This window comes from Colletotrichum fructicola, assembly GCF_000319635.2.
Source record: "Colletotrichum fructicola Nara gc5 chromosome Unknown KSG_Nara_v1_contig06, whole genome shotgun sequence".
Classification (NCBI taxonomy): Eukaryota; Fungi; Ascomycota; class Sordariomycetes; order Glomerellales; family Glomerellaceae; genus Colletotrichum; species Colletotrichum fructicola.
In genome coordinates this window covers 3429145-3456921 of record NW_027094056.1, presented here as the reverse complement: position 1 = coordinate 3456921, position 27777 = coordinate 3429145, and the positions used below count along the sequence as shown (strand labels likewise).

At 51.4% G+C, this 27777-nt stretch overlaps 5 protein-coding genes across 5 annotated transcripts; 3 read left to right on the top strand and 2 right to left on the bottom strand.

The window, feature by feature from the left end:
- Nucleotides 1–2008: 2008 nt before the first annotated feature.
- Nucleotides 2009–5166, bottom strand: hrr1 (Helicase required for RNAi-mediated heterochromatin assembly 1; the record flags this gene model as incomplete). The annotated part of the gene is made up of 4 exons (XM_032028672.1): nucleotides 2009–2153; nucleotides 2207–4378; nucleotides 4433–4803; nucleotides 4861–5166. The coding sequence occupies 4 exons, from the start codon at nucleotides 5164–5166 to the stop codon at nucleotides 2009–2011; spliced, it is 2994 nt and encodes a 997-aa protein (XP_031891297.1).
- Nucleotides 5167–7991: 2825 nt separating this feature from the next.
- Nucleotides 7992–10169, top strand: SPT8 (Transcription factor SPT8; the record flags this gene model as incomplete). Its single annotated transcript, XM_066152502.1, has 5 exons — nucleotides 7992–8010; nucleotides 8070–9458; nucleotides 9647–9665; nucleotides 9742–9879; nucleotides 9938–10169. The coding sequence occupies 5 exons, from the start codon at nucleotides 7992–7994 to the stop codon at nucleotides 10167–10169; spliced, it is 1797 nt and encodes a 598-aa protein (XP_066008108.1).
- Nucleotides 10170–10752: 583 nt separating this feature from the next.
- CGGC5_v011214 (Maltose permease MAL31) lies at nucleotides 10753–12741 on the top strand (the record flags this gene model as incomplete). Its single annotated transcript, XM_032028674.2, has 6 exons — nucleotides 10753–10760; nucleotides 10815–11199; nucleotides 11259–11268; nucleotides 11328–12086; nucleotides 12144–12475; nucleotides 12535–12741. 6 exons carry the CDS (start codon nucleotides 10753–10755, stop codon nucleotides 12739–12741), a joined length of 1701 nt encoding a protein of 566 aa, XP_031891295.2.
- A 1444-nt stretch (nucleotides 12742–14185) lies between these two features.
- Nucleotides 14186–16248, top strand: prlL-3 (MFS transporter prlL; the record flags this gene model as incomplete). Its single annotated transcript, XM_032028675.1, has 10 exons — nucleotides 14186–14378; nucleotides 14434–14702; nucleotides 14792–14825; nucleotides 14880–14970; nucleotides 15023–15107; nucleotides 15165–15488; nucleotides 15557–15740; nucleotides 15798–15884; nucleotides 15934–15965; nucleotides 16021–16248. The coding sequence occupies 10 exons, from the start codon at nucleotides 14186–14188 to the stop codon at nucleotides 16246–16248; spliced, it is 1527 nt and encodes a 508-aa protein (XP_031891296.1).
- A 1888-nt stretch (nucleotides 16249–18136) lies between these two features.
- On the bottom strand, nucleotides 18137–19732 carry CGGC5_v011212 (uncharacterized protein; the record flags this gene model as incomplete). Its single annotated transcript, XM_032028676.1, has 2 exons — nucleotides 18137–19449; nucleotides 19519–19732. 2 exons carry the CDS (start codon nucleotides 19730–19732, stop codon nucleotides 18137–18139), a joined length of 1527 nt encoding a protein of 508 aa, XP_031891293.1.
- Between the last annotated feature and the right edge of the window lie 8045 nt (nucleotides 19733–27777).

The following is a 27777-nucleotide window of genomic DNA, read 5'->3' as shown; positions in this document are numbered from 1 at the left end:
GATTATTACCACGATACCCGGAGTGCGACGGAAATCTGATGACCCCAGTCATGTCACCCCCGCTCCACACACGATTTTCCTTTGTTGGTTTCTCGGTTTCGATTTTGCATTTGGGTCAATTGGACATCATACCCCTTTTTCCTGAAATTGTGACGGACAACATCGGTTCTTGGTCCGGCATACTTGGGTTTGGCAGTTCTAGTGGGAGGGTTTATGGATGTATCCCGTAGACAGATTGTTTGCTTGGATGTTCGTTCTTTCATGAACACTGTTCAGTTCATCAGGATGAAACAAACTGAGCCAGAGAAATTCACACATAACATGTACACGGAACGTAGAATGCTAGATGGTGATGCGTCGATGACGATGATGACTTTTTGTGCAGGTGGTGAAGGGGACACAGCAGGGAAACAAGCGATGATTACAGAAGACGGCGAGAGGTCGCTGTTGTCAATGGAATGCATCCACCCTGGTTCAGCCCTACGAGAACAGAAGAAAAAAATTAAAGAAAATGACCAAGTCCTTTTTTGGAAAGGGGGTGCCGTTGAGGGTGAACCCCTGCGCTGGGCGACGGGCTCTTAGCGGAGCACTCGGTTGGATTGATCGACGACGCTGGCGGGACGTTCGGATCGAGATCAACGCAAGCAAGTGTCAAAAGCCCTTTGATTCGTAAGTACCCTGACTACTGCACCATCATGTCGGCGCGGCGGGGCCACCCCGGGAGACATCAAGAGCCGAAAGCTTAGGCGCAACCTTGGAACATTGGCGCCGTGGCTTAACGGGGAGGGTAAGGTGAGGCGAAGTGATGAATTAAATTCATGCTGGATGACTCTGAGGACATGATCGATGCCATTCCTCGTTTCCAATCCAGACTGCCCAAGTGAGGCAGCGTAGCCAGCGATATTTCATATCGGTGGGCGTGGCCTCGATATAGTGTCAATTCTATACTATCGTAGGGAGTTGAGAGTGAGAATGGTTTGACCGTGAGGGCATTCCCGTTCAGGATGCGACCTAACCTCGTTCATCCCGAGTCGCACGCAGGTAAGGAGATGGGATAGCCTTGTGGCAACAGGCGTTTTTTCTCTTCTTCCCCCCGAGCAAAGCCAATAGAAACAAACGCTGCCTGTATTGGGAAATTTTCTGTGGCTGCAATGGCGCATAGGAAGGGGAGAGGCCAGTCGTTCGTTCGATGTTCGCACCTTGGCGAAGAAGAGGGAGAAGAAAAACTCGCACCTCCTCCGTCAGTCCATTCCTTCCGCTGCGGGTGGCCCCTACCATCCCGGCGCCTCGTGCGCATGTATGCAGTAGGTAGCATGAGGCAAGGACGCGGAAGGTTAGTAATGTGGGTAGTCCAGGTAAGGTAGACAGCGGGCAGCCGCGCCGAACGGATACCTGGTCTCCGGCCAACCTCAGGTACCCGTGCCTTAGGAAGCGTCGTCACCACGGGGGTGTGCAATTATTGTGTGGTTATCCACGCCTGAGGTAAGGTAAGGTAGGTGTAGATAGACACTTGGAAAAGACCATCATGGCCTGAGGCAAGAGAAATGCATCACAAGTACGTCGATAAGCTATCGATAAGACTTCAAGCATCCGCATCGATGTCGCATGCCGTCGGGGTTCCCAACTCACACCTACCCAACAGCGCTCGGACAAGTTCGTAGAACGTTCTTCATCAAGTCAAACACGGCGCAATGATTGTGGTTCGACTCCTCTCATGCACACGTCCTACCGATTGAACACCTTGGAGATGAGTTGAACCATCCCTCTGGTTCTGATTACCACTGTAGGCCTAGATCGATCGAGTTCAGCATGGCCCGCGGCGGTTGCTCATGCCCGTGAGGCAACGCTGGGTCTCCCTAGATCTCGTTCATTCTGTATTCAAAGAGCCAAGGTCATTTCTCCGCCAAGAATAATCGTCTACGAGGGCGCCAATGTTTACATTCCTAGTCCTAGTCGTGTTGCGCCTGTCTGCGCCTCTCTCCAATCACCGTCCGCTCAGCCTGCTGGTTCACCAGTCCCTCAAATCCAGAAGATCTTCCTCGGTCGTAAGGCTGGTAAGTCCTGATGCGACGTAACCTTCGCCAGACGATCGCACACTGTGGCTACTGAGCACGTTCGAGGCCATGCTTCCAGCTAGCTCTCTGCAGGGACCTCTGGGCCAAAGTCAGTCACAGATCAGAAACGGGGAGACGAGAGATTGCCTTACCCATGACATCTTCTATCACAAAGCGCCCCATGGACAATTTCCCGTCGTCCACACGCCACGCCACAGCCCCCTTTACTTGCGAGCTTCTCCCACTCATCTGGTTTGCCGATGTGGATCTCTGTACCATGCGCCTCGCAGAAGATGGGAATGTATTCAGTTCGCAAACCGCCTATCTTGTCCAGAATCCCGCCCCAGATGTGTCGAGCTGATGATAGCGCGAGGTTCTGAGCATTTCCAAGCACCACGAGAAGGCGACGTGGTCGGCTGAGGGCGACGATGGCTCGCCGCAGGTCTTTCACAAAACCGGCATCCGGCTTTCTGCGGTCTTCGGGGCTGCGAGTGACCGAAATGAGTATCACTTCGTTCTCCTTGCCTTGATATCCATCCACCGTCTGTACTTCGGGGCCGGCCTGCTCGTAGCCATCCGTGCTTTGACGCCCAGGAAGCTGGCACTTCCGGCGAAGAGCATTCTCGATGTAAGTCTTTTGGCCACTGTAGAAGGTCAAGACAGTGATATCGGATGGCCTAGTCCCGTTGGACACCAAATGTTCGTAGAGCCCAACGACCATGCCGGCCTCGAACGTGTTGAATTTGCTGGCGTAGCGGTTGGCCGACTCAGGTTCCTGGTGGTCAAACCACAGTAAGCGTTGTGACCCCATCCCCGGGACCGCATCCTGGGCCTGAGTGCAATCGTGGTCGACCAGGAGCGGGTACCAGCCACTGAGAAGTCTGCGGATTTCCGGTGCCATTCGTCTTTGGATTTGAAGGCTTGAATACCCTACCCCCCCTTCTACTAGCCTCTGGAACAGAGACACATTGAGGTTGAAAGGAGGTTTACTGAGCTCTAACACGTCCGCATGAGGTGCGAGCTGCATGTGGTCGCCGACAAGTATTATCTGCTGCAAAGTTGGAAATAGTGCAGCGGTGATATTCGCCTCCCGGGTCTCTGCGGCTTCCTCAATCATCATGACCCGGGGCTGCATAGCTGCGATGAGACCACGGTACTTGGTGAGGCCAGTCGTGGTACATCCGATTATACGAGCCCCCGATTCTTTGATGGTTTCAATGTCTTCCTGCCATCTGACTACCTTCAATTCTCGGGTAATATCGTTGATCTTCTCAAACACTCTCGTTAGAGCCACTCGAGTGGAAGCAATGTAGCGTTGTTCCAGGTATTGATATACCATTCCGCGATAATGGGTGGGAATATTCCAGAGACTGTCGTGGTTGGCCAGTAGTCTCCGGACAATAGCTTCGCTGTTGTTGTCGGCGCTCTTGGGAATCTTCATCGTATGCCAGTGAGATATCAATACGGGTTTCCCCGAGAGTTGCTCCTTTCTCACATTCGTGTAGAAGTTGTGCTCGCCCTCTTCGGAGCCGAGAACCCCCCCGGCACCGTTATCGGATATGAAGGGCACATGAATGCTCTGATGTGGCCCAATTGCGAGAGTCTCATTCCCTAGCCAAGGACCGAACGGATGGCGTGACACCTCGCCGGCAATGGTGTTCAGAGACCCAGTCCAATTAACCATGATGGAGGCACACTGTCGCAATGTGATCAAACCAACCACCTGTAGATGTTCAGGAAGTATGAGCTGCTGGCGAAAAGGAGGAAAACAACGCTGGAGAAGAATCTTGGCCTGGGACTTGAGAAAGTCAAGCCGTTTCTGAAACCGATCCCTTCGCCGTGCTTTGCCTCGATGTATCGCCCTGAGATTGAACAAGGTACGCTGGAAAACCGCGTCATCTTTGGCCTGGCCACCAAGACGGATGAAGTTGACACCTTGCTTATGGCAGCGCGACAACAGCTCATTGACAGTATCATTCTTTTGGGCGGTTATGATGACTGGGACATTGACCGGCTGTGTGCTGAGCAAAACCTTCAATGCCGCCATGGATGTGTGTGTTTTGCCAGTCCCAGGAGGGCCTTGAATGATAGAGAGCTCCTTAGTGATCATGCTTTGTAGAGCCATCAGCTGCGATCCGTCAAGACCAGTCTTGTTCTCGATGTGCTCGGGTATATCTCCTTGAGTGGGGATGTTAAGACGCTCAATGTTGGCATCGACACCATGGTAAAGTGATGAAATATCCAGCAAAGATCGGTCTCGAGACAAGCAGGCAGGTCTTGTAACAGGTTTTGCCCCCTTCGTCAGATACTTGTCAAATGGTGACCTAGACGCCGTTAACACTTTTCTTGACTATAGCGTGAGCCATCTCGGAACTGACTCTTCTTTCGCTGCCTGCTTCAAACCTTCCATGACATATCGAACCGCTTCAAAGTAATTCGAGCGGGCCTCGATCATGACATATTCTTGATCAGGCTCCATGATGCTTGCGGCAACTTCGGGATCGCGAATTTCCAAGTCCAGCGGAGGCGGCGTTTCTGGGCTGTCAATAGCCTCGTCATAGCGACCCGTCACAACAGCGACAATGCATCCTTTTTCGAAGTTGTCTGGGACAGGTGAGAGTGCCACGACTGTGCCGGGAACAAGTCGCTCAGATGCGGACCAGTTGACGAGCTGTCTAGTCCGCACGGCAGAAAATGTGACGCGCACCATGACCCCAAGACGAATGATGTTCGCGCCACGAACAAAAACCTGCAGAGTCACAAAAATTAACTTCCGTCGCCTCTGTGAAAGTACTCCCTTGCGTACCTGGGTGTAGATACAAGTTTCAGTGCTCTCGGCCATGTCGGGTGCTGACTTGTAGTTCTGGACGGCCCTGCGAAGCGGTTCAACCCCTTCGTGACGTAGAACGCTGTACTGGAATCTAAGATACTCATCCTTGCTTGGGGAAGCTGTGTTGAGACTGCTGGGACTTGGCGTCTTCCCAGTCGCCGTCATGAGCTCCTCAGCCACAGGCAGCTCTGAAATACGGTGCCAGCCTGTTCCACCTTCGGGGTATACATGGGAGCGAATGATGGTTTCTAGCCTATCTGACTCGGTGGCTGGACCTGGCATCCCTCCAATAGGTAAGTAAGCTATCAATCTATGAGCTGAGGCTGAGGGGACCGAGTCACACGCAAGAGAGTTCAACCGGGCTCAGCAGAAAAGCGTGGTTGAATTGTCTGTCAAGAAACCGACTGGGTAGTTATAAGCAAAAGTGCACTCAAGAAAGAAGCGGGTATGTGGAAACACCCCATTTCGGCCCATGGGAAAGGGAAAGTGCATACAACCGTCAGCGTTTGCCTCATACCACGAGCAATCTTTCCACAGGCGTCTCCTGCCAAAGACTGCATGTCAGGTCAGTGATATTGAATATTGCGACATTTCGGTCATTTCGATGGCAACTGATTGCAATTAGCCCCGAGCTAGAATCATCAAAAACAGTAACGTTTGGCTGACAGTGGAATTTCTCCTAGCCTGGACCAGTAGAATGTTGTTTGTGACAAACGAGAGAGCTATTGGCTGGTCTCTCTTGAATTATGCAAATCTCCATGTCTGCCGCTCAAACGGCTCATGACCGGCTGGGTACAGCTGCAGGAAGCAAGCGCGGTTTGCCAACCGCACGAGATGGCGTGAAAGCGCCTTTGCGGCTGATGTCGCCGGCGCCCACCGATAACGTACCGGAGACTGGCGGTCCACTTGTGGCCCGGACCACCGGTAGCGGTCCGCCCGTCTGCGGGTCAATAGGCGGCACCTTTACTCTGTACTGCGTGGCTGGGTGCCCATCTCCACTCCCACTGTACGCTGCCCAGGGTTAGTGCATACCGCTCCCCCGCTACACTCCGTTGCGTTGATAGCGTCCGCCCCCCCTTTTTTTCCCCGCTTATGCAAAAACATGAAAAAAGCTAATTTTACGCTATAATACGTATTTTTCCATATTATACACAAAACGCGCTAAATCTATTACTAGTATCTTAACTACTATTAATTATTATAGTTATAGTAGTATTTTTTATATAACTATATAATAGAGATATAAAGTATATATTTAATACTTCTATAATAGTTAATTTACCTATAAAAGTATTATTAACCTAGCTAGTTACTTTATCCTATATTAATTAACTAATAAAAAGTTTATATTACTATTATAAAAGACTAAAACAATATTTACTAGGGAATAGAAAAAGAGACCTATAGTATAGCTTTATATATCTATTTAGTATATAGTTTATATAGCTTTAAGTAATATAAAAATATATTAAGAAGCTTAATATAGTTCTTTAAAATAAATATTAGTATTATTAGTTAAAAAGACTTATAAGCTTAGTTTAGTAATAATATTAAGTTTAAAAGTTTACTAGTTACTATATAGATAGTACTTAATTATTTATAGTTTACTACTAGTTAGTATATATTTATAATTTATTATATTAAATATATTAAGAAAGATACTAAGTAATAATAATAATATAATAGCGCTTAAAATATTAAATCTATAACTATTAATAATTATAATAGTACTACTATTTAAAGACTAAAAGACCTATAAACTAATAAGTATTATTAGCTATACTAAGTAGATAATTTAATAGTATAAATTATAATATAATATTACTAATAAAGTATAGAGATAACTAATAATAGAAGAGAAAGCTAAGAATTTTATACTTCTATTATTAAAGTTAAGATCTAGCTTAATTGATATTAATAGTAATATATATAGTAATATATATAGTAATATAAAGATATTAAATTACTATTTTTAATATCCTAACTTATATATATAGCTACTGTTAACATATAACATTCTTTTATAATAATAATAATATAAGAATAATAATAACGCTTAACTTACTTTAATATTCTATATAAAATAAACTAATAACATTTAAGGTATAAAACCTTATATAAAAATACTCTATTTATTACAACTTATAAATATAATATTGACTATGTAATACGTATAGTTACGTAAGCACCTTATGTAATTAGCAGTTTAGTAGGTTACGTTTCAAATTATCTTTCCCCTCACTTTTCCCTACTAGAGGATGCAACCTGCCAACAACAACAACAAGAGTAATCACAATGCATCAATTCCTTTATTATTCTCGATACGATTAAATGCCTATAAATGCTTAGGATTATTACATTTCATCATAACATAAGCCCATCTATAACCCTATACTATATAGGCGTATATACCACGCCCCTGAATACGCTTATACCTGTGTTGACAGTTATTATATATATTATTATTTCTATATACTATTAGTAATAAGTAATAGATAATACCTAAAAAGGTTATTATCTACCTACTAAGCTATATAATAATATTTAGGAGGTATTATAATACCTTTAGATAGTAAGATTTAATAGAAATAGATTAATTAAAGCTATTAGAATAGGTTAATTACTATACTATAAATATCTATATAGTATTAGGTAAATTTTTATATATATATATAGGGATTATGTGTGCATAATTTCGGCAAAAAGGGGGGGGGGGGGGTGGATGCTGTCAACGCAACGGAGTGTAAGGTCTGCCCGGCGAGCTTGCTTTACTCCAACCTACCTACTACCTAGGTACCTTTAGGTAAGGGCACGTCGCGATTCACGTTTTCGCGACGATTCCATTGAACAACCCCGAACAACCTCAATCGTACCGCCACTACCTCACCATTTGCCGCCACGCACAGCCAGACAACCCTGCCATACCAAGGCGCTTTCAGCTGTTCTATTGTTGTTGCTGAAACTCCGGACTCCGCAAACCATCACCGATCATTGCCCAGCGCGCAAGCAAGCTAACGTCGCGATCGATCCTGCATGCCACGCTGCAAGCCTTCCCCCCCGCCCAGGACTCGGTTTCGTAGGCTGACATCGCCCACCAATCTTGCAACATGGATGAGGATGACAGAGGTAAGTCTCTATGTATTCCTCGCTACCCGCTACTGCCCTAACTTGCCTTGGCGCATCAGATTCCAACGCGAGCTCCGAGAACGACCAAGATGAGGTCATGGAAGATGTAGACGACGCCGAGGGTGACATGGAACCCGAGGAGGAGGATAACGAAGACGACCAGGAAGAGGGCGATAGGGAAGAAACGGCCGACGATGCGCACGACAAAGGCGATGACGGAGCAACAGGGGACCCAAGACAAGCATCTAGGGCCAACTCAGCCGGTGCTCGAGCATCGCCAGAGGGAAAAGGCAAATCACCACAGCCCTCGTACTCGAGTCTTTTCCCCAGTGTCCGACCCGAAGCAGTCAATGCCAGACTCTACGATATCGTTCCTACCATGGCTGCCCCTCAGGCGACGAGCATCAATGCTATAGCCATCACCCCCGATCTTCGATACTGGATGACTGGGGGATCCGACGGGTACATTCGCAAATACGATGGACCGGGTACTATAAACGGCAAACAACTTCTCACAGTGGCGCAAAGACACCCTTTTGTCGATAGTGTCGTCAAGGCGGGGATTTTGATGTCATACTGGGAGAATGAAGAGCCTGGGCCCCCAAATCCGAGAGGCAACGAAGAACATGTTCTATCCCCAGTCTACTCGTTGGCCGTACACTCCCAAGCATTGTGGCTCTTGTCTGGACTTGAATCTGGTGGCATTAACCTCCAGAGTGTACGCCATGATGAGGGAAAGCGCATAACGTGTCTTCAACAACACACTAATGCTGTGAGCGTTTTGTCACTAGCGCAGGACGAGAAGAGTGTGCTCAGTGGCAGTTGGGACAAAAACATTTTCGACTGGGATCTGAATGTCGGGACTGTGAAGCGTACTTTCGATGGCAGTGGAGGTCAGATATCTGCCATCGAACTACGACCGGTCAATGGAGCGCCGATTCCAGCGGACGCGATGGAAGATGACATTAAGCTCGACACAACTTTCAGCTCGAATAACGGAAAACCCGCAAAAAACAACATAACTGGTGGCAGCGTAAACGGTGTAGATAGTCAGGCACCCGCTGTATCTGGTGAAGCCGATGAGGGACAGGCGTCTCCAGCGCATGAGTCGCTTTTTGGCGGCAGTGATACTGGGTCGTTATTCGGCGATAATGTCGGCGGGAACTACGGGGCGGATGATGATGATGAGTTCTCGAGGGCCATGGGCGACATGGGCATGCCGCCTCTGCATGACGGCTCAGGCCAGGACGGAGGCATGGATCATTCCGCCGATATCGACATGACCAATGCCTTCAGTACTGATGCAACATCTGCCCCTGCAGTCCAGCCGTCAGGCACAGGCAGCCCGGAGGCGTCGAGGCATCACGCCGCTTCCCAAGGTGCTGACACTAATGCATTGGACGGACAACCGACGCAAGATGTCACGAATGATATTGCTGCACATGCTGGTACGTCAAGCCTGGATGACGCAGCAGCAATTGACGCGCAGCTATCAGAACCCGCTCCGGGATCACCTTCCATGGTCTTTGCATCAGATCCGCCACCTCCACCTATGGATCCCACTCAATCTGCCGACACCGTCTTCTTCTCTGCAGCAATAGATGGTCCAATTCGACTGTGGGACCGGCGGGTTCAGGATCCCGTGGCAAGGATAGGTAATCAGCGCAGTGTTCCTCCTTGGTGCATGGGAGCATGCTGGAGCCCTGATGGTAACTGGATATACGCTGGCAGGCGTAATGGAACAGTGGAGGAATACAGCATACACAAGGCCAGAAGCGGTTGGGCGCCAGAGCGATCCCTGAAGTTTCCAGCTGGTAGTGGAGCTGTGAGCGCTGTGAGGATGATGCCAAACGGACGGCATTTGGTCTGGTAAGTGTTGTTGACTTACAAGGCTGTTGCAGGCGGCGGTTAAGCTAACTTGACCTAGTGCGTCTCATGATATTCTTCGCTTATATGATCTAAGAGACACGAGGGCATTCAAGCACTCGACTGTTCCCTTCTTGATTATCCCCGGACCTCCAAGGGCTGGTGTCATCTCGTCTCTCTACATCGATCGGACCTGCCGCTTTATGTTGACGGCCGCTGGGACCCGTGGTTGGGAGGGCACAAGCACGGAAGTGTTGATTGGCTATGAGATTGGAGTGACCGAAGAAAAATGAGAGGTTGTCTCAAGCCTCCTCAAACCAGAGGCGCTTGGAAATAAAGGTTCTCTCCTGACCTCGGCGGAGAGCACAGGCAAAGCGGTAAGAAGTATTTATGAATATGGAGTTGAAAGGCGACGCAGGCGATTTGGGTCTAGAGGTCTAGAATCAATACCCTTAGTTATTCGAGTACTGAGATGCTTGTTAATGTACCGCGACAAGACACTGGAGTGCGCACGTTGAATCAAGCTCCTGCGTGCCTTACCTAGCCAATCGCCACCGACAGACCCAACCTGTCGGCTTCTCCAATATCCCACAGTGGCCTAGCGCCCTGTGGGCGCCTCCGCTGATAAGCGGAACACGGCATTGTGCTCTGATCGCCGAGAGATACGTTCCCCCTGTTAAGGTATTGGAGCTTTACCCCGGATTGGAGGCTTTGGACATGTGCTGCCCCCCGACTGTCTATCTTCACCACACCACCTACCCTGTTGACCGGGGGTTTCATCTATCTCCCTAGCCATATCGACGCCTTCACCCTGCATTCCAACTCCTGCAACGATAGCAGCCAGCCACTCGGAGCACGCACCGGCGTTTGCCGGAGATGAGGGGGTTATTGATACCAGTGATCTCTACATTTGGCCGGACCTGACCCGGCGTCGACAGCTCGGTTGATGCAAATAAGACGAACATGTCTCCCCCGCATTGCCAGGCAGCGGCGTCGGCCGACGATGAGATTCAACCGCTTCTTTCACGGCCTGGTCATTCATCCCACAACCTCGATACCGCAATGGCATCCAAAGATGCTGAGACCTTCGTCTCAGGCTCGGGCTCGAAGCCAGGCGCCGCTGATGCCGAACTGGCTGAGGCCATTCGTCTGGAGCATAACCTAACTTTCTCCGAAGCTGTCAAGCTCTACCCGGCTGCCATTGGATGGTCAGCCTTCGTGTCTCTTGGTGTCATCATGCTCGCCTTCGACCCTCAGCTGCTGGGAAATCTCTACGCCACGCCTCAGTTCCAACGAGACTTTGGCTATGAGTACGAAGGTTCTGTAAGCTACCTGATCTGCCCACCAACATGAAAATTGCCACGCCAGCTAACGCCCTTAAGTATATTATTAGTACGCCGGCAGATGGTTTCCGGCAGATGTACCCCCACCGTTGCTAACGTACATTCTAGGTGCCGCATGGCAAACTGGGCTTTCCATGGGCAACCCTGTTGGTCAAGTTGTCGGTGCTCTCTTCGCGGCGTATCCCATGGACTGGTTTGGTCGAAAGCTGACCTTTGCTGTCTGTGTCGTTTTGACCGCGGCGATTGTCTTCATTCAATTCTTTGCCCGCTCACTTCCCGTTCTGCTTGTGGGGGAGCTTCTTGGTGGTTTGGTCCTGGGCATGTATGTTGTCATTGCCCCGGCCTATGCCTCAGAGGTTTGTCCCACTGCGCTACGTGGTCATCTGACATCTTACGTCAATCTTTGTTTCGTTGCCGGTCAACTTCTGGCAAACGGCGTAACAGCTGGCACCTCCAAGCTTGAGACTCATTGGGCATATTCTCTGCCTTTTGCACTCCAGTGGTTCTGGATCCTAGTCATCCTCCCTGGCCTACTCTTTGTACCGGAAAGCCCGTGGTGGCTGGTACGAAAAGAGAGACTGGACGAGGCAGAGAGAAGTCTCAGACACTTGGCATCTAACAAAGTAAACGTCGCCGCAACATTGGCGTTAATTGTAGAGACCGACAAACTCGAGCAGGAGCTTGAGGCCGGAAGCACATATTGGGACTGTCTCAAAGGAGTGAATTTAAGACGAACAGAGATCTCTGTTGGCGCCTACTGCACCCAGGTCCTCAGTGGCATCTATCTCATTAACTATGGCACATACTTCTTTCAGCAGGCTGGATTGCCTACTGACAAAGCATTTGATATGGCCATTGGGTTTCTTGGTGAGTCGACCTTATCTTGGTGACTTGCAGATTCTGCATTAACACCATCCACGACAGCTGTTGGATTTGTCGGCACAGTAATCTCATGGTACTTCCTCATCCACTATGGTCGCAGGACTATCTACATCACGGGATTGGCTGCCTTGGTTGTCCTACAACTCATAATTGGCATTCTCGACTGCGTTCCAGGCCGACCCTCCGGTGTGATGTGGGCAGAGTCATCCCTCATGTTGATATGGAATTTTGCATATGATCTCTCAGTCGGACCGGTCTGTTTTGTGCTCATATCCGAGGCCTCCGCAACAAGAGTGCGATCCAAGACTATTGCTCTTGCAACCGCAGCTCAGGGTGTTCTGGGTATCATTATGACGGTGGCGATCCCGTACATGGTGAGCATTTCTTACCCCATCAGCCTCTAATCTAGGGCGCTGACTTGGATACACGCTAGATCAACCCCGACGAGTTAAACATGCAGGGGAAGCTCGGGTTCTTTTTTGGAGGTCTGGCGGCTTTGTGCTTTTGCTGGGCATGGTTTCGAATTCCTGAGACCATGGGCCGTACGTACGAAGAGCTGGACATTCTCTTCGACAAGCGCGTGCCGGCCCGGGACTTCAAGGGTTACGTAGTAGAGGGTATGGCATCCCCTAGCGCTTAAATACTCGGTAGGCGTGTTCTTTTCTTTTGGGCGCAGGTTTCGAAGGACTAAGATGTGTCATAATACCCGAGACGAAACGATATTAGAATTCCGTATGACTGGGCGGCACTGGAATTCACTTTTCCTCCTTCCCGTGAAACTCTACGACCTTTTGATGTTACAAGGAGTTTATCGGGATGGGAACGAGGTGTGAACCCACTACCACCTCCATCAGGATGGTCTTCAGTACTTGCATCGTGCTCGTCACGATCTACCGCCCGCTTCACTCCCCAGTTCTTGATGCAAAGATTTGAGTTTCCCTTCGCACAACCAGCAGTGACACAATGGGCCCCTTTCTCCATGCCATCCGATTCCTGGACATTGGATCGAGATTAACCGCTGCATGGTAGCTATGGAACCTCCAAGCAGTCTGAATGGTCGGGGATGTGTTCAGAGTCACAGTCTTCGATTCAGTAGCAACTGCGACGGATCAGGCGTCCCACGAGAGGGCCAACAATTCCGTTCCATCCTGCGTTGATGAAGACTCGTTGCCTCTGTCGGTATCTGTACGGGTCTCACCACGATGTGACAACATTGATCTGGATGTTTGTAATTTTGCGCCGCAAGGAATGCCAAACAACGGGTATTAATATCAGGCCCAGAAAGACTTGAGAACCATTTTACAACGGTAATCTCACACTGAAAGCCAGAATGCCACTCATTGTTGAACGCTTCGAAAGGTCAGTCCAAGGGTCGAGAGATCAGTCCAGGGGAAATGCTGAAGGAAGTGCTTCGCTTGTCATAATCATCACACACCAGTTGTCTTGGCCACTTTCTTTTCCTTGGTCTCCGTAAACGTTAACAACGGTCTATCTCATCTTACGAATTGCAGCTTCTACTGAAGCGACAGCTCCGCCTTGAGTCCTCCCCCCATTATCCCCAGCTTGCGGTCTCTCCAGGGATTCAGATGGCAAAAACGAAGCAGGTCGCATGCTTGTATAGAGAGAGCACTATGCGTGTCTGCTTCCCACGCACGGTGACATTAGCCCTTGGCTGCATCGCCACCAATCGTTTGGCTCTCAGACACACCAACCCCGGCTTCTACGGATTGCACTGACACTTACCATGTGCATTGGGCCAGTACAAGCCAGTGATCATCGGCCCATGTGTGGTAAACGCGGCGTCACAAACCACCAGTCCCCGCATGCAAGGAAATCGGCGAGAAGTCCGGCGAGCAACAACGAACGTCACCTCGGCCGGCCATCTACCGAACTTGAGAGCCAGGTTCATTCCCCTCATCCCCACGATTTCCCCTCACCAACCCCCCCACGGGGTAAGGGAATCTTCCCGCGTACAAGAAGAGACACTGAGCCACACTACCTAGGGCGCATTCCTGTGTCATCGATCTTCGCCTCTTGGTGTTCTGCTTTTTCTTGTCACTAGTGCAACCGAAAACACGCAAGTCATGGATGCAAAGAAGGCCAGTATTGAGCAGGATGAGAACCCGGCGCCCAACGCGTTGAAGCCCTCGGCTTCAAATCCGACTCCAGAAGAATGGGCGCAACATTTTACGAGTCAGGATGAGGCCTGGCACAAAGACTATGACAAAAAATTGCTAGTCAAAGTTGACAGGAGGCTCATGCCCACGTTAGTTATGAGTACGAAGAAAAGCTTCCAAACATGTTCAATGTTCATGGCTAACTACGAAAACAGTGTATCTACTCAATTTCCTCGATCGATCCAATCTCGCCCAAGCTCGGCAAGGCACCCTGGAAGCGGACTTGGGCATGTCCGGGACCGATTTCAACCTGGCAACCTCCATCTTCTTCGTCGGTTATTTGCTGATGCAGCTACCATCAAACCTGCTTCTCACCCGAGTGCGCCCGTCTTTCTATCTCGCATCATCATGCTGTCTTTGGGGTGTTGTATCGACCTGTAATGCTGGGGCGAAGACCTTTACGCACCTCGTGGTGATTCGTTTTGTAAGCCTACCTGACTTTCGCATTGCCAGCCTCATACCAGAACGGCAGCCGGTAGGGTTTCGCCGACGTCGCAACTGACGCGTCAATAGTTTCTCGGATTTGTCGAGGCCCCATTCTTTCCCGGTCAGTTCGGTACCTGGTGATCTTCAGTAACTCGTAGCTGACTTGCCCTTCCAGGTGCCGTGTTTCTCATGAGTTCATGGTACACCCGCGCCGAGCTCACCCGTAGAATTGCATATCTTTATGCTGGCAACGCACTGGCAAACATGTATGCAAACCGATATGTCATTCTATGATCGAAGCTCGCTGACGCGTTTCAGGTTTGGTGGACTGCTTGGTGCAGCTATTCTAGGCAATTTGGAAGGAGATTTGGGACACGCGGGTTGGAGATGGTTGTTCATCATTGTAAGGCTCTCCCACTCGATGTTTTTGGCGGTAGAAATTGACCGTCATCTTAAACAGGAGGGTGTAGTAGCCATTGCTTTTGCCCTAGTGGCCATGTGGATCCTCCCGGACTATCCTCACACGACCAAGTGGCTGTCCGAAGAAGAACGCGCCTATGCCGCCTGGCGCCTCATCGAAGACATCCAAGAAGCCGACACCTATCACGAACAGAGCATGTGGGGAGGTGTAAAGATGGCCGTACGCGACTACCGCCTCTACATATTTATTCTGATGCAGCACCTATCTCTGGTCACCCAGACTTTTCAATACTTCTTTCCAACGATTGTCGGTACCTTGGGCTACGGCAAGATCAACACCCTCTGGCTAACTGCTCCTTGCTGGGTGAGTCGACGATGCAGCCACCGGGAATCTACCGCATGCCATTTGACCACATGCTCATCGTCTCATAGGCTGCTACTTTCCTCATTTCCGTCTGCGTAACCTACTCTTCGTCAAAAACAAGAGACAGATCACTTCACATATTCTGCCTCACTCTTCTATCTGGAGTTGGAAACGCCATAGCGACTGGATCGAGTGTTGTTGGAGTCCGTTACTTTGCCATGTTTCTCATGCCCATGGGCGCTATTTCCGCATGTGAGCTCCATCAGCACATTGCTTAAAGATAGAATAACCTACTCACGCCAGATGCAGACCAAATCATTGTATCGTGGGTCGCCAACTCATTCCCTCGACCGCTCGTCAAGCGATCAGCTTGCATCGCCATCGCGAACATGATAGGTTGGTAGCTCTCCGCATGCGATTGGGATGAAGCTCACGTTGCTCATAGGAAACACCGCCACTATCTATGGTAGTTATATGGTTCGTGCTGTCAATATGAATGACCAATCCATATCAAGGAGCTGACTTGTTCTAGTACCCGAGCAGCACAGGTCCGCAGTATGTTCCGGGAGGCAGTACTAATGCTGTTCTCTGTCTGATGGTTGGTTTACTTGCACTGGTGCTTCGATACTTGCACAAATGGGAAAACACAAAGCTAGAGAAAGCGGAGTTGGAGGCGGCGGCCGCGGCAGAGGGAGGGGAGAAGATGGCCGTCGATTTGACCCAAGAGAAGAGAGCAGCTGGCTTCAGGTATATCTACTGAGCTGGAAGAGTCACCACACCAACACACCCACCGCTTGAGGTTGCGTCGGAGATACCCATGATGCCCGAATGCATGCGCTTGGTGCCCCTACTAATGTTGGAGAACTATCATCACAGTTGTATTTACTATGGTGAGAAGACATTTGCAACTCTGTTAGACATATTCTACGCTATTTACCAAAAAGTCCTGTGTCTGGGTAAAAAATTTGAAGCACTTCGTCTGAGTGTAGCTACTCGGACAAGCAACGTATTGATTGATCTTATATCACAGTTCAATTGTTATTACATTTGAGGCTCAAGTCTTGTCTATTGATTCAACCTGAAAACGCCGAATCCAAGTAGTCAAGCGCCGTTGTCAACTGCTCTTTAGCACCAGAAAAAAAAGGGGAATCATGTATCCAATGCCGACGAGTGAACATGACGGAAGCGAAGTCGCCACTTCAGCTACGGAGAAGCTGCACCATGCGCTATGACAGCTGCCTCGCGACTTCACTGTCTTGTAGCCGGGAAACCCAACCTCTCGGCATTCCAACCGAGTCTGTAAGGACACCAGGGCTCTTCAGCATCGTCTTGTCCCAACCATCGAGTGAGCGAATAGGAGTTCCGAGAGGTCATCGGGGCAGCACTAGTGTCAAGTCGATCTCGATACACAGAATCTGCCGTAACGGAATCCTGTGCCACTGTTTGAGGCATGTCGCTATCACAGTGATGAGCAAACTGCCCGTTGAAGGAGGAGAAAGAACCCGCAACAAAATATTCGGGCCGATGTTCTCAGCGTCCACTCCGCCACCAAATCGATGGGCTCATAAGAGAAACACACACCCCAGGCTTGATTCCACGGTGCGCCGTGGTCCGCAGTATTTTGGGCACAGAATGATGCCTTCGTGTGTGGCTGAATGAGCCGGTAGGAAGGTAGGCTGGAGGACCTCGCACGCGTAAAGAGTCAAGGCAGGGGCTGGCCGGAGATGAAGTCGTCCTAGAAGACGAAAGGGCTCAGCATGAACACATGAGAACATCTGGCTTGTAGACGGGGATGTGGCATCTTAAGTAGACTTTTGATGATGTGACAACGTCCACCGACCTGTATATGCCTACCTGGCGCCGTGCTGCTTTCCGAACCCCCCCCCCCCCCCCCCCCCCCTGTCTGACTTGTTGTTCACGAACCAGCTTTTGTTTAGTTCTTGCAGGTCGTGCAGGTTGTGCAACCGCAGAGGACATGCAAGCCAGACGCCGCGCATTTCGAGAAGGACCGGGGGCCCATTTCTCATGGTTTGGCACAGAGTCCACATCTTCGCGCGTCGCTCTAAGCGACATAGCAAAACCTCGACCTGTGTTGGATGCGATATGTAGGCGAGGCAGGTATCCGTTCGCGATGTATTATTGCTCCAATCCAAGGAACCGTTGGAGCCCCGTCGAGGATAGCTGCAGTAGCCGGCTTATCCTAGTTATTCGCTTTGTCGCGTCGCTGAGCCCTCTTTCTGCATTGTGCCAGACAGTTCATTTTGAAGAAGCGCCCCTATCACTGAGAAGTACCTAGTACGCACAAAAGTGGTAAGGCGATGGAACGATGTTTTGGCTTTAATCTATCGATCACATTTTGACATTTGACCATCAACCATAATGGAACACAACTCTCTCGTGAGCGCCTCCGCCTCTTTTTGGCCGACCCATAGCCATTCGTATTCCTATCTTATGCCGTGTCCGCCCTTTTTGCCCTTGTCCACGGCCCAAAGAAATTGATGAACCCAAAAAACTTTCGAGACTGGTCTCTCCCACAAGGTGATTACCATTATATACTATATTGATCGGCCGGCGGACTCGCTAGCAACAACTCATGTGACATTGTACAAAGGAAATGACTTTTTTCTGTTTCGCGGGAATGAATGTGATCATGGCCCCACAGGGGCGTTGTAATATTGTACAGGCACCAGCGGCCATTCTGTTGGCATCGGCGTTGGTGCTGGTGCGTTTTCGTCGACAACTGTGCTGGAGAAGCTCTCCCAGTCCTCAAACACGATACCGTCAGGGATATACTGAAAGTTCATGGGCTGTGCCTCTTGAGGTGGTGGCGGCAGCTCTCTGTCGAGTGACGCCCGGTGAAGAGGCTCTGGTGTAGTGCGCTGCTGAGGGGTGTGGAACAACGGCGCCGGCATCATCGACTGCGCTCTCATGTGATCCATAAAAGGCCCCGGTGAGGAGTCTTGCGACGACAAGACCGGGGGCTGAGGAGATTGCGTCGGCAGGGTCTGCGAGGGTATCGAAGGAGGCGGCAGCAAGGGCTGAGGAGGGTATTGCTGAGGCATAGCAGTAGGAGCAGGGGCGTAGCATTGCGAGTATTGCATAGGCGGCGATGCCGGCACGGGGAGGAAGACAAGGTCCGCAAGCTTGTACGCGATTGAGACAATCGATTCCGCCTCAGAGCTGGAACCAGAAAAGAACTCGAGCAGATCCTGAAGTTGGCCGGGACTTTCGTTCTCCATAAAGCCTTGAGCACGGCCAGTCTGTGTGGGGTTCCAGCTGAAGTTGGGTTGGCGTCCATTGAATTCGTTCGCCTTTGACATGAGGATGTCCTTCCAAGCCTCGTGAATCAATGGCTGATGAAGAAGGCCGTAGATAACTCTGGAATGCATCCAGTCGGACTTTGTCTTTCCCGACTCAAAATGTCTCGCAACGTGCTCGACGTGGCGTTCACGTGAGGGATGAAGGGCGGAACAGAAGCCACAAGCCCAGTACTTTCTCCTCTTCAGATACTTGACAACCTTTTCGGAGTGGGGGCATGTCTTGCAGCCATGAGACGCCTTGTGGTGTTGATTGAAGGTGTTGGCTCCCCAGAAGCTCCTATTGCAGCCAGGCTCAGGGCATGGGTATTTCTTCCAACGCTCGTGGAACTCCTCCTCATGACGCTTCCAGTCGTACTTGCGCTTGAACCTTGTTTCGCAGGATGTGCACCAGTAGAAGTTGAATCGGCCGGGACCCCATCCTGTCTGGGCGCTCGCTACTTGAGGAAGGCCGCCAGGAACAGCCTGGGGTGCGGATTGCTGGCATGTTGAAGGGCTTTGAGAAGACTGAGAGTAATTGGTAGCGATAGTAGCGTTCGAATTGGCGGAGCCCATGGACCAAATGCTGGCGTGCCCAGAGGATCCTGAACTCGTCGATGAAACCGAGATGCGCGGTCGGTGACCAATTTGGCCATGGCAAATCGCTGGGGACACAGGAAGGAAGTTAGTCGGATGATCTCTTCTCCAGGTTTGGAGAGGCAATAGAATCAAACCTCGTGTGGAAGCGTCTTCCATAGGGGCATCTTGTTGGGGAACCATCTGCTGTTGCTGTTGCTGCTGCTGTTGTTGCTGCTGTGCTGCCCTATCATCGGCCTCCCACATTTGCATCAAAAGATCGCGCGAAAGCCCCGAATTCTTCAAGGCCTCAAGCGTCCGTCGGGCATCGGCCAGCACGTCGGCTGGGGCATCTTGCATAGGATGATCCATCTGAGCGTTATCCACTTTCCCCTTTCACTCGGCGAAGACGAATTGGCGTTGGTGTTGGCTTTTTCTTGGTTGGGTCAGGGCGCGTCGAGGTAGCGACAGTGTGTTGAATGATATGAGCTGATGAACGAAGTAGGCGACAGATGATCGGTCCGCAAGGGCTGATCGGAGGTGTGTACTGGCGACGGAATCAACAGAAAAGATATCGTACAAGCAGAACGTTGAGTCGCGGGTCGACAAGACGAAATCAAGTGGATGGGAAACGGGTGTCGGCTCGAAGGCGTCGCGAGCGTAGATATAATGGGAAACGAGCGTGGAGGGTTTGGATGGTATTAAGGGCGACGGGAAGTAAAGGTCGGGTCGGGTGTGAGGTAGTCGTAGATAGAAGAAGAGGTAGAAGTAAAGAGGCAGAGAGGTAGGTGCGGTGTGGAGCGGAGCGAGACCAGGTTAAGATGGAAACAGACTGGCGGTGGCGTGTGGTGTACGGTGTATGGTATGGGAGGAGGTGTGTGAGGTGTGAGGTGTGAGGTGTTGGTAGTCGAGTACTCAGTGGGAAGCGAGCGTGTGCTTTGAATCAAAGCCAGCGGAGCTTGGGCAAAGTTAGTCAGGAACCTAGCGTGGAGAGGGAACGACTAGGGACTAGAAGACTAGGTTGGAGGCTAGGAGGCGCGACGAGGTCTGAGATGGGAGGGTAGGGGCCTTACAGCAGTGTCCGATGGATCCCTGCACAAACGACTTGTTAGCGCGCTTCTCGTTCCCGGCCGACGTCGAGACGTTGGGCAGATTTCGGAGGAGGAGCAGGGCGGGCAGGTAAGGTAAGGTATGGTACAAGGCCTTGGGTAGGTAGGGTAGGGGCAAGACAAGGTAGGCGAGGTATTTTGTACAGAAAGGAGGGGGCAGAGGAGGACAGCTAATGTAGATGGGAAAGGCCCGGGCGGAGAGTGATGGCGGGCGAGAAGAGGAGTGGGAAAGAAAGAGAGAAAAAAGGGGGGGGGGGGGGGGGGGGGGAGAGAGAGAGAGAGAGAGAAAGAGAGAGAGAGAGACGGTGACAGGCGTGTATGTGTGTGTGTGCTGGGTATCCGTAGGTAGATAGATAGGTACGGATAGGTAGGCAAGTAATAATTGTATGTATGTGTACAGCATGTGCGTATGTGCATGTGCGGTCCCCTTCCCCCCTTACCGTATGTCTGTGAAGCGGCTGCTGCTGCATATGCAGGCCGACAGATATTGCACTTGTCAATTCCGTCCGATGTTTGGGGGAGACAGGAGCCAGGAGGGAGGTGATCTCCCACCCCTGCCATTTGAGCCCGGGCAAGGGCCTGCCTGCCTGCCTGGGGTGCGAGGGTCTGGGATCTGGCGAAAAAGAGACGAACGATGCCGCACACGCACACGCAGAGGCAAGTGGCAATGGCAGGAGCAACAGTGCTTACTGTACCTTACCTCAGTACCTACGGGACGAACACCTACTGCGTATCCGTACGGGATTGGATATCTTAGCGGTCAGCCAACAGCAGAGCAGGTCCGCAGCGTAGCCCTTGACCTGGACCTGGACCTGGACCTGGACGGGGACCTGGACGGGCAAGCAAGGAAGCCGTTCAGCGATCCCCAGAGAGATCGGGCTAGAAGATTTTTTTCTTCTTTCTCCTCGTCTTCTCCGGCCGGGCCTGCTGGCCGTTTCTCGTTTCTTGCGCGTCCCTCGGTCCTGTACTCTGTGTCCGTAATTCCCCTCCAGTCACGCGTAAGGATATCGCTAGCATGCAGACGAGGGGTGTTTCACTCTTCTGGGAGATGTGCCTGGTTGGAACGCTGCACAACGGCATGAGGGGGTGGGAAAAGGTAAGGAAGGGTATCCTACGTATCCGACAACCTGCCTGCTGGACAGACAGAGAGACGGAGAGAGCGAGAGAGAGCTGTGGATGGCCTGTGGGAAATGCAAACGGCAAACGGGAGGCATGGGGAACCGGGGGGGGGGGGCGTGTTTGAAAGCAACAGGAGCAAGGAGCAGGGACGATCCCGCGATGAAACGAACCTCTCAGCGCGTCATCGTTCGGTTACGGGAGACGATCTTCTCACGAGTGGTGCGCTCCGCGTCCGTGGGAACAGACCACAAGGAGCTATCTTGGGCGATTTGGCTGCCGATGGATTTGAAAATATCAAGGAATCGCGAGGCAAGCTCGCGGGTAGAGTAGAGTAAAGTAAAGTAGCGTGGCGGCAGCGGCAGCGGCAGTGGATGCGTATGCGTGGGATGCGGCTGTTGAGACGAGCCCTTCTTTTCGCACTTGGTCCCAATTCGGGACAGCTCGGTTTTTCCGGGAGCTGGGATGAGAGATGGGATGGGACGTCAATCAAGGCACCATGGAATTATTCGTACTTGTGCGCCGACCGACCGAGGGGGGAAGGGGCGTGGCAGGAGGCGTTTAGTTAAGCTCAAGCGGCTTCAATGGGATGAACAAACGAACCATCGATGCGGCGAAGGCTGGCAGAAGCCAAAAAGAAAGAAAAAAATCAGATGGGGGAAGGGGAAGAGCACAGAGTCAAGGGGAGGAGGAGGGGGAAAAAAAAAAGAAGTAAAAAAGGGAAAAAGACGGGTAACGAAGCAGAAGGGTCAATGGTTTAGAAGCTTCAGCCTCGCTGGGATCAGGGGTACAGTCCAGGTACGAGGGCAAATGGCAGTTGGGGCAATTGGGGCAGTTGGAGCAGCGGGAGCAGCGCAGCTCACCCAGCTTCGCAACCTAAAGTACAGTGGTTGGAAGCGTCGGCGTGAGCGTAGACGTGGGTGTGGGTAGAAGGTTCAAGGCAAGATGCAGATGCAGATACTGGTAAAGTGTGGGTGCGCGCGCGCGAGCGGGCGGGCGGGTGTGAGTGATGTGATGAGATGGGACAAGTCAAGTGGATGATGGGATGAGACGCGGGTGCGATGGGATGGGATGGACTGCAGTGGGAGAAACGCCGAACGAGTACACCTACTGCGTACCTACCTTACCTACGGGAACGGACGGGAGCGAGAGAAAAGGCGACGGGAAGGAAACAATGGGCGGGCAGCTATACTAGACAATGACCGCACACTCCACGCCCGGGTCCAATCAATCGCGGATGGGGGGCTGGTGCTTGACTGATTGATTGATTGACTGGATGCTTGCTTGGTTGAATAATACCTTGGCTTGGGGAACCAATGAAGCATGCGAAAATACACACACACAACCAAAGCATAGCAAGCACAGCACAGCACGTATAAAGTCGTACAAAACCAGCAGAGCATCAGGCACGGATTGGCAACATCACATCAACTGGACCCGTTTAGCAGCTGTGAACCTTGCCTTATGTACAATATCCCGTTCGCTATACGTACTAGGTAGTGCGCCGGCAGCCACGCCAGAGGGAGGCGCTAGGAAGCAAGCGAAAGCAAGCGAGAGTGAAAATAGGAAAGTGTCGAAGGGAAGAGGGGGAGGGAAACGTGCGGGAACAGCGCGTGGCACACTCACACATACCATAGTATCCGTACACGCTTCAGACCTCTTGTTCAAATTCACAACTCATTTCAACTGACCGACTGATGCGAGAGATAGCTTACCTAGGCAAGGTACCTTACCACAACCCCCGCCTCTTTTTCGGAGCTAAGCCGAGAGGGGGAGCACAGAGGGAGCGTGCACCACGGCGCTAGCACCAGCTAAGGTCAACATCGGTTTGAGGGTCCTCCCATCTTTCACTTTTTTCAAGCCATGCGGTGCGGTTGGTGATAAGATGGCAGGCCTTCTCGTTTGTTCCGTTTGCCGAACGAGACCCGCTCGACATAGCAACGGTGCAGGCTCACAGCCAGCTCAAGGCACGAGGCGCAGCCCATCTCTACAGCGCAGCCATACGAGAAGTTGAAGAGAACTCGTCGATTCCTGGTTTGCAATATCTTACTACGGCTTCAAGTAAAAAGGCAGAATCAAAAGACTCTTGGGGAAACTGCTCACTGGTTCATGACTGCCTCGTTGTGATTGGCCGAGACATCACCTGAAACAAATTCAGGACCGTTCACCGACACGCCACGGGCGGCCCAGCGTTTCGAAACATGAATAGAGAGAAACACTGCCAGGAACCCCCGACGACGAGACCACCACCACCACCATCGCCATCGCCATCGCCATCCACCTCAGTGCGTCATTCCAACGGCCACAGAGTACCTTGCCTCGCTTTGTCAACCTTACAGCACCTATGCGTTCAGTCCAGCACAGTGACAGCCCCCTAAGCGTCCCATATAGCTGCACTGCCACTGTAGCCTAGCTGACGGGTGCAATCCAATGGTGTTCGTGGAGGGCCAGAGCTCGTTGCAGGGGACATTACAGGGGACTCCTGGTGGTTTTCGGAGCCCTTGAACTGATTTGCCTGGGGAGCTATTCCATACACCAAGCTACAAGGGGGCTACTGCAGGGGTCTATTACCGGTTTTGGCCAGCTTTAATAACGTGATGGGGCGAGAATAGGAAGGATGAGGGGAAACAATTAGCGGGAAGCTGTCCGTTGATTGGTCAAGGCACAGACAAGTGGGCACAGCACGGCCCTTCCTTTTTTTTTCTTCCCCCCACCCTAGGCTTCTTCTTGTGCCCCCATCCTCTCACACTCTCTATGGCCTCTGCTTCTTGTTCACATTCTTCTCTGATCCGTGGCCTCTTGCCAGCTGGCTGTATCCGTACTTCCTATTGATCCTCACGTAGGTATCAATGGCTCCGCCCGTACTGTAATAATGGTCCTTTCTTCCTCAGTAACCGGCGTCGATGCTGCTTGTCATTCTCCGATTAAATTTCCCAAGGCAAACCCGACCTACCCTTACCGATACCGTGACCGTGGTTGCGTGGGGCTCCATATCCCCCCCTCTCATCATAAGTAAACTCGCGAGTCGGGGCGAGTGCTGCAAGGGTTCGTTTATATCATACGTCTGGTGTCCTTCTTGCACAGCACAAGTTCTGCTTCATATCACGTCAAATATGCCAGACTCTGGTCCGATCCACTAAACATGCATCCATTGTGCCAAGGTGACTTACATCGGACGCACGATGATACTTGGCTAGCGGCGCGCGTCTCCAAGGTTTTCTCTTGGCGCGAACGCAGACGACGCACAAGGGCGTCAGATCGTGACTTCGGCGAAGGCGTGAGGGTCGGCATCGACGGGTCCTGTTGACGCCGCCTTCTAGGGCCGGCTGTCGCCATCGCTTCGTCTCGTCTTTTTTTGGACTTGCAACTTCCACCCTCTCAGCCATCTTCCCTCCATGGAGTAGTCTGCTTGCCCGAGTAACCAACCTTAAAAAAAAAAAAAAAAAAAAAAAAAAAAAAAAATCAGCAGCCATGGGGGCTACTCTATATGAAGCACGCATCAAAACTTGAGCACGGCCACCAAAGGCGATGTGGAATCTGGAAGCTTAGAGGATAAGAAACCCCCAACCTATCGAGTCAAACGTGCCAACAAGCCAATCAGTCTCGAATTAGAATCAATGTGACAAGCCGCAGAACAGAACAGACCTCTGTCCGATTTTCCAACTTCGTGATCACTCATCCGTATCAATCTGAATCTCGAGTTGACTCTGGCCTAACCGCAAACTGCAGCCGCTGGAGCCCTGAACCCTCCTCTTTGCCTCTTTGGGGCTACCCTGATAACGTCGCCTCCGCCCTCTTGTGTCATGTCATGCCGTGACAATCACAATCGCAAATGGAGCTGCTCAAGCACGATCCGCACCGTCGTTGGCACGCTTGTGTCGTCGCCGAGCTGATCCATTGGTATCCGTAGAAGAGCAGCACTTTTGAACCGCCCTTTGCGGGCCCCTGGGGCCTCAAGGGCCTCGATGATCGTCAGTTTATCCTGTTGGTCCGTCCGTAAGCTATGGACATGCCACAATCGACGTCTTACCGCATGTATGCTTGCGCAGTGCCAGTGCAGTCAGGTACCATGTAGTCGTGCTTCCGCCTGTCAGGTGCTGGTGTAAAGTGCAAGCATCTGAACCCTGGCGCATGCAGGTTGGGCGTCATAGGTATTCGACGACATCTGCCTTGCATGGCCAGCGACGCTCAGCACGGTCAGCGGTTTGCGATCCACGGTCCAGCGTCCACGGACTGATACGACGGCATCTCGGGACCGGTCAACGCAGCGCAAAGATGCGGAGTAAGGTAAGCATCATGTACGTGCATGTTGCGCATCTTGCGTACGCACGTATCGGCCCCGCCTCCTCCAGCTAAAGATGGGTAGGACATGATGATTTGCCTAAGTCACACGTTGAGCTAAGCTCCCCCGGGGCCGTATAGGGGGGGCCGAGGAAGTTGAAAGCATCGAGTGATGCACGAGTGATGCACAGACGAGCAGTGGCAACACCATGGTGCAAACAACGCCGAGCAAGAACCGCCGGGTAATTGGCTTTGCATGTGCAGGTGCAAATGCATGGTTGAGACGGCGTGGCATGGCATGTGTGAGTTGAGTTTACTTGAGTTGAGCTGCACTGCGCTGGAAGCTGAGCTCGCATCAGAGCGGCCGTCCTAATTATAGGCAGCGATCATTCAATGCTTGTTGCTTCTTTGTTGTTCGTTTAGGCAATACAACAGTTGGTGGTTGCTTTTTGTTATGTTGGTTGGCAAGACGCCTTCCGGATTGGGGTGCAGCGAATAGGAGAAATACGGTAAATACTCTAGATCTAGAGTCAAGGTGCGAATAAGGTCACCAGTCAACTGAGGCTAAGGTATCGGAACAAAGATGTCGGGACCTTACTGGAAAAGGACCTTACAGATACGATGCGGATATCACGCTTGGCCGGCTGCAATTCCCGGCCAGGTCATCGGATCCGAACGGTACTGTGAGATGCGGTACCTTACACTACCTTACCTTACCTTGCCTTACCTTGCCTTACAGAGGTCTACTGTAGGTAAGGTACGGACGGAGACCCCAGTCGCCCCGGTCGTGGTAGGTTTACGTGCAGAGTAAGGTAAGGTACCTAGGCAGGCATTGGCTCAGGCACAGGCACTGGCATAGGCGCAGGAACGGGAAGCTGATAGGAGGGCCAGATGGCGGCAATGTTCCATCCATTCGGAAGACCTGCAGCCCTGGCCACGCTCGCCTCTTCAGACGAAGGACACGACGACCACTGCACTCCCGTCGTCATGTCCATCTCAGCATGTTTCAAAGTCGTTGCCTTTGTGAGCCATTTGATAGATGGACAGCCAAAGAACGGACCGCCATCCGTAAGCCGGTACGCCATCCCAAGCTAGAGGAGCTTCCTTTAGGCTTCGGCCTGCGTCTATCGTCGGCATCTTACCGATATCTTAGGTATGCTAGGTTGCCTGTGCCCAAGCTACCTTAGGTACCTCATGTTAAGATCCCAGAAAAGCCAATTTGTGGCCGCGCTAGGTACAAGACGAAAACGTTGGTAGCGATAATACACATCCGCTATGAAAATCCCCCACACCCACATGGCCGTCGTGGCTTGCTCACCCGTTCGTTCGTTGCAAAGTCCTGGATCTCTGGCTGGCCGCCCACCGCCACAAGCCCCGAACAAACAATCCCCTGCTCGGTTTCGCTCCGTTGAACGGATACATTGATATTCTTTGACGTTCTCGTCCTGCTGGTGCCAGACTAGTCCTTACCGAGGTAGCTCAAAGGCGTCTCTCTTCCGACAACCTGGTTGGCGACACTCCATCCTGTCGTGATAAGTGGCTCTACTAAGGTCAGGGCCAAGGTCGTCGATTCAGCCCCATTTGACAAGAGCCTCCTCCTGCCCAGGACCTCGGGCCAAGGGGAGCGGGGGGAGGGGGCAGGGTGTCAGACAACCTGGCCATCACGCGGGCGACTTCGGCGGAGCAACAACGAAAAAAGACGATGAAGCAGAAAAGGGGGGCGCAGGAGAGCGACGCGCAGATGCAGCGTGGACTTCCGCTTGAATCAGAATGGGGGTAAAGTAGGTAGGTCTGAGAGTACTCAACCAGAGATGCCAAGTTTGATGAGAATGTGGATTGGCGGCGCACACAAGCGGTTTAGCTGCAGTTGTTGGTGCCGCGACAAGCTTGTGTGCACTGAGATCGGACCAA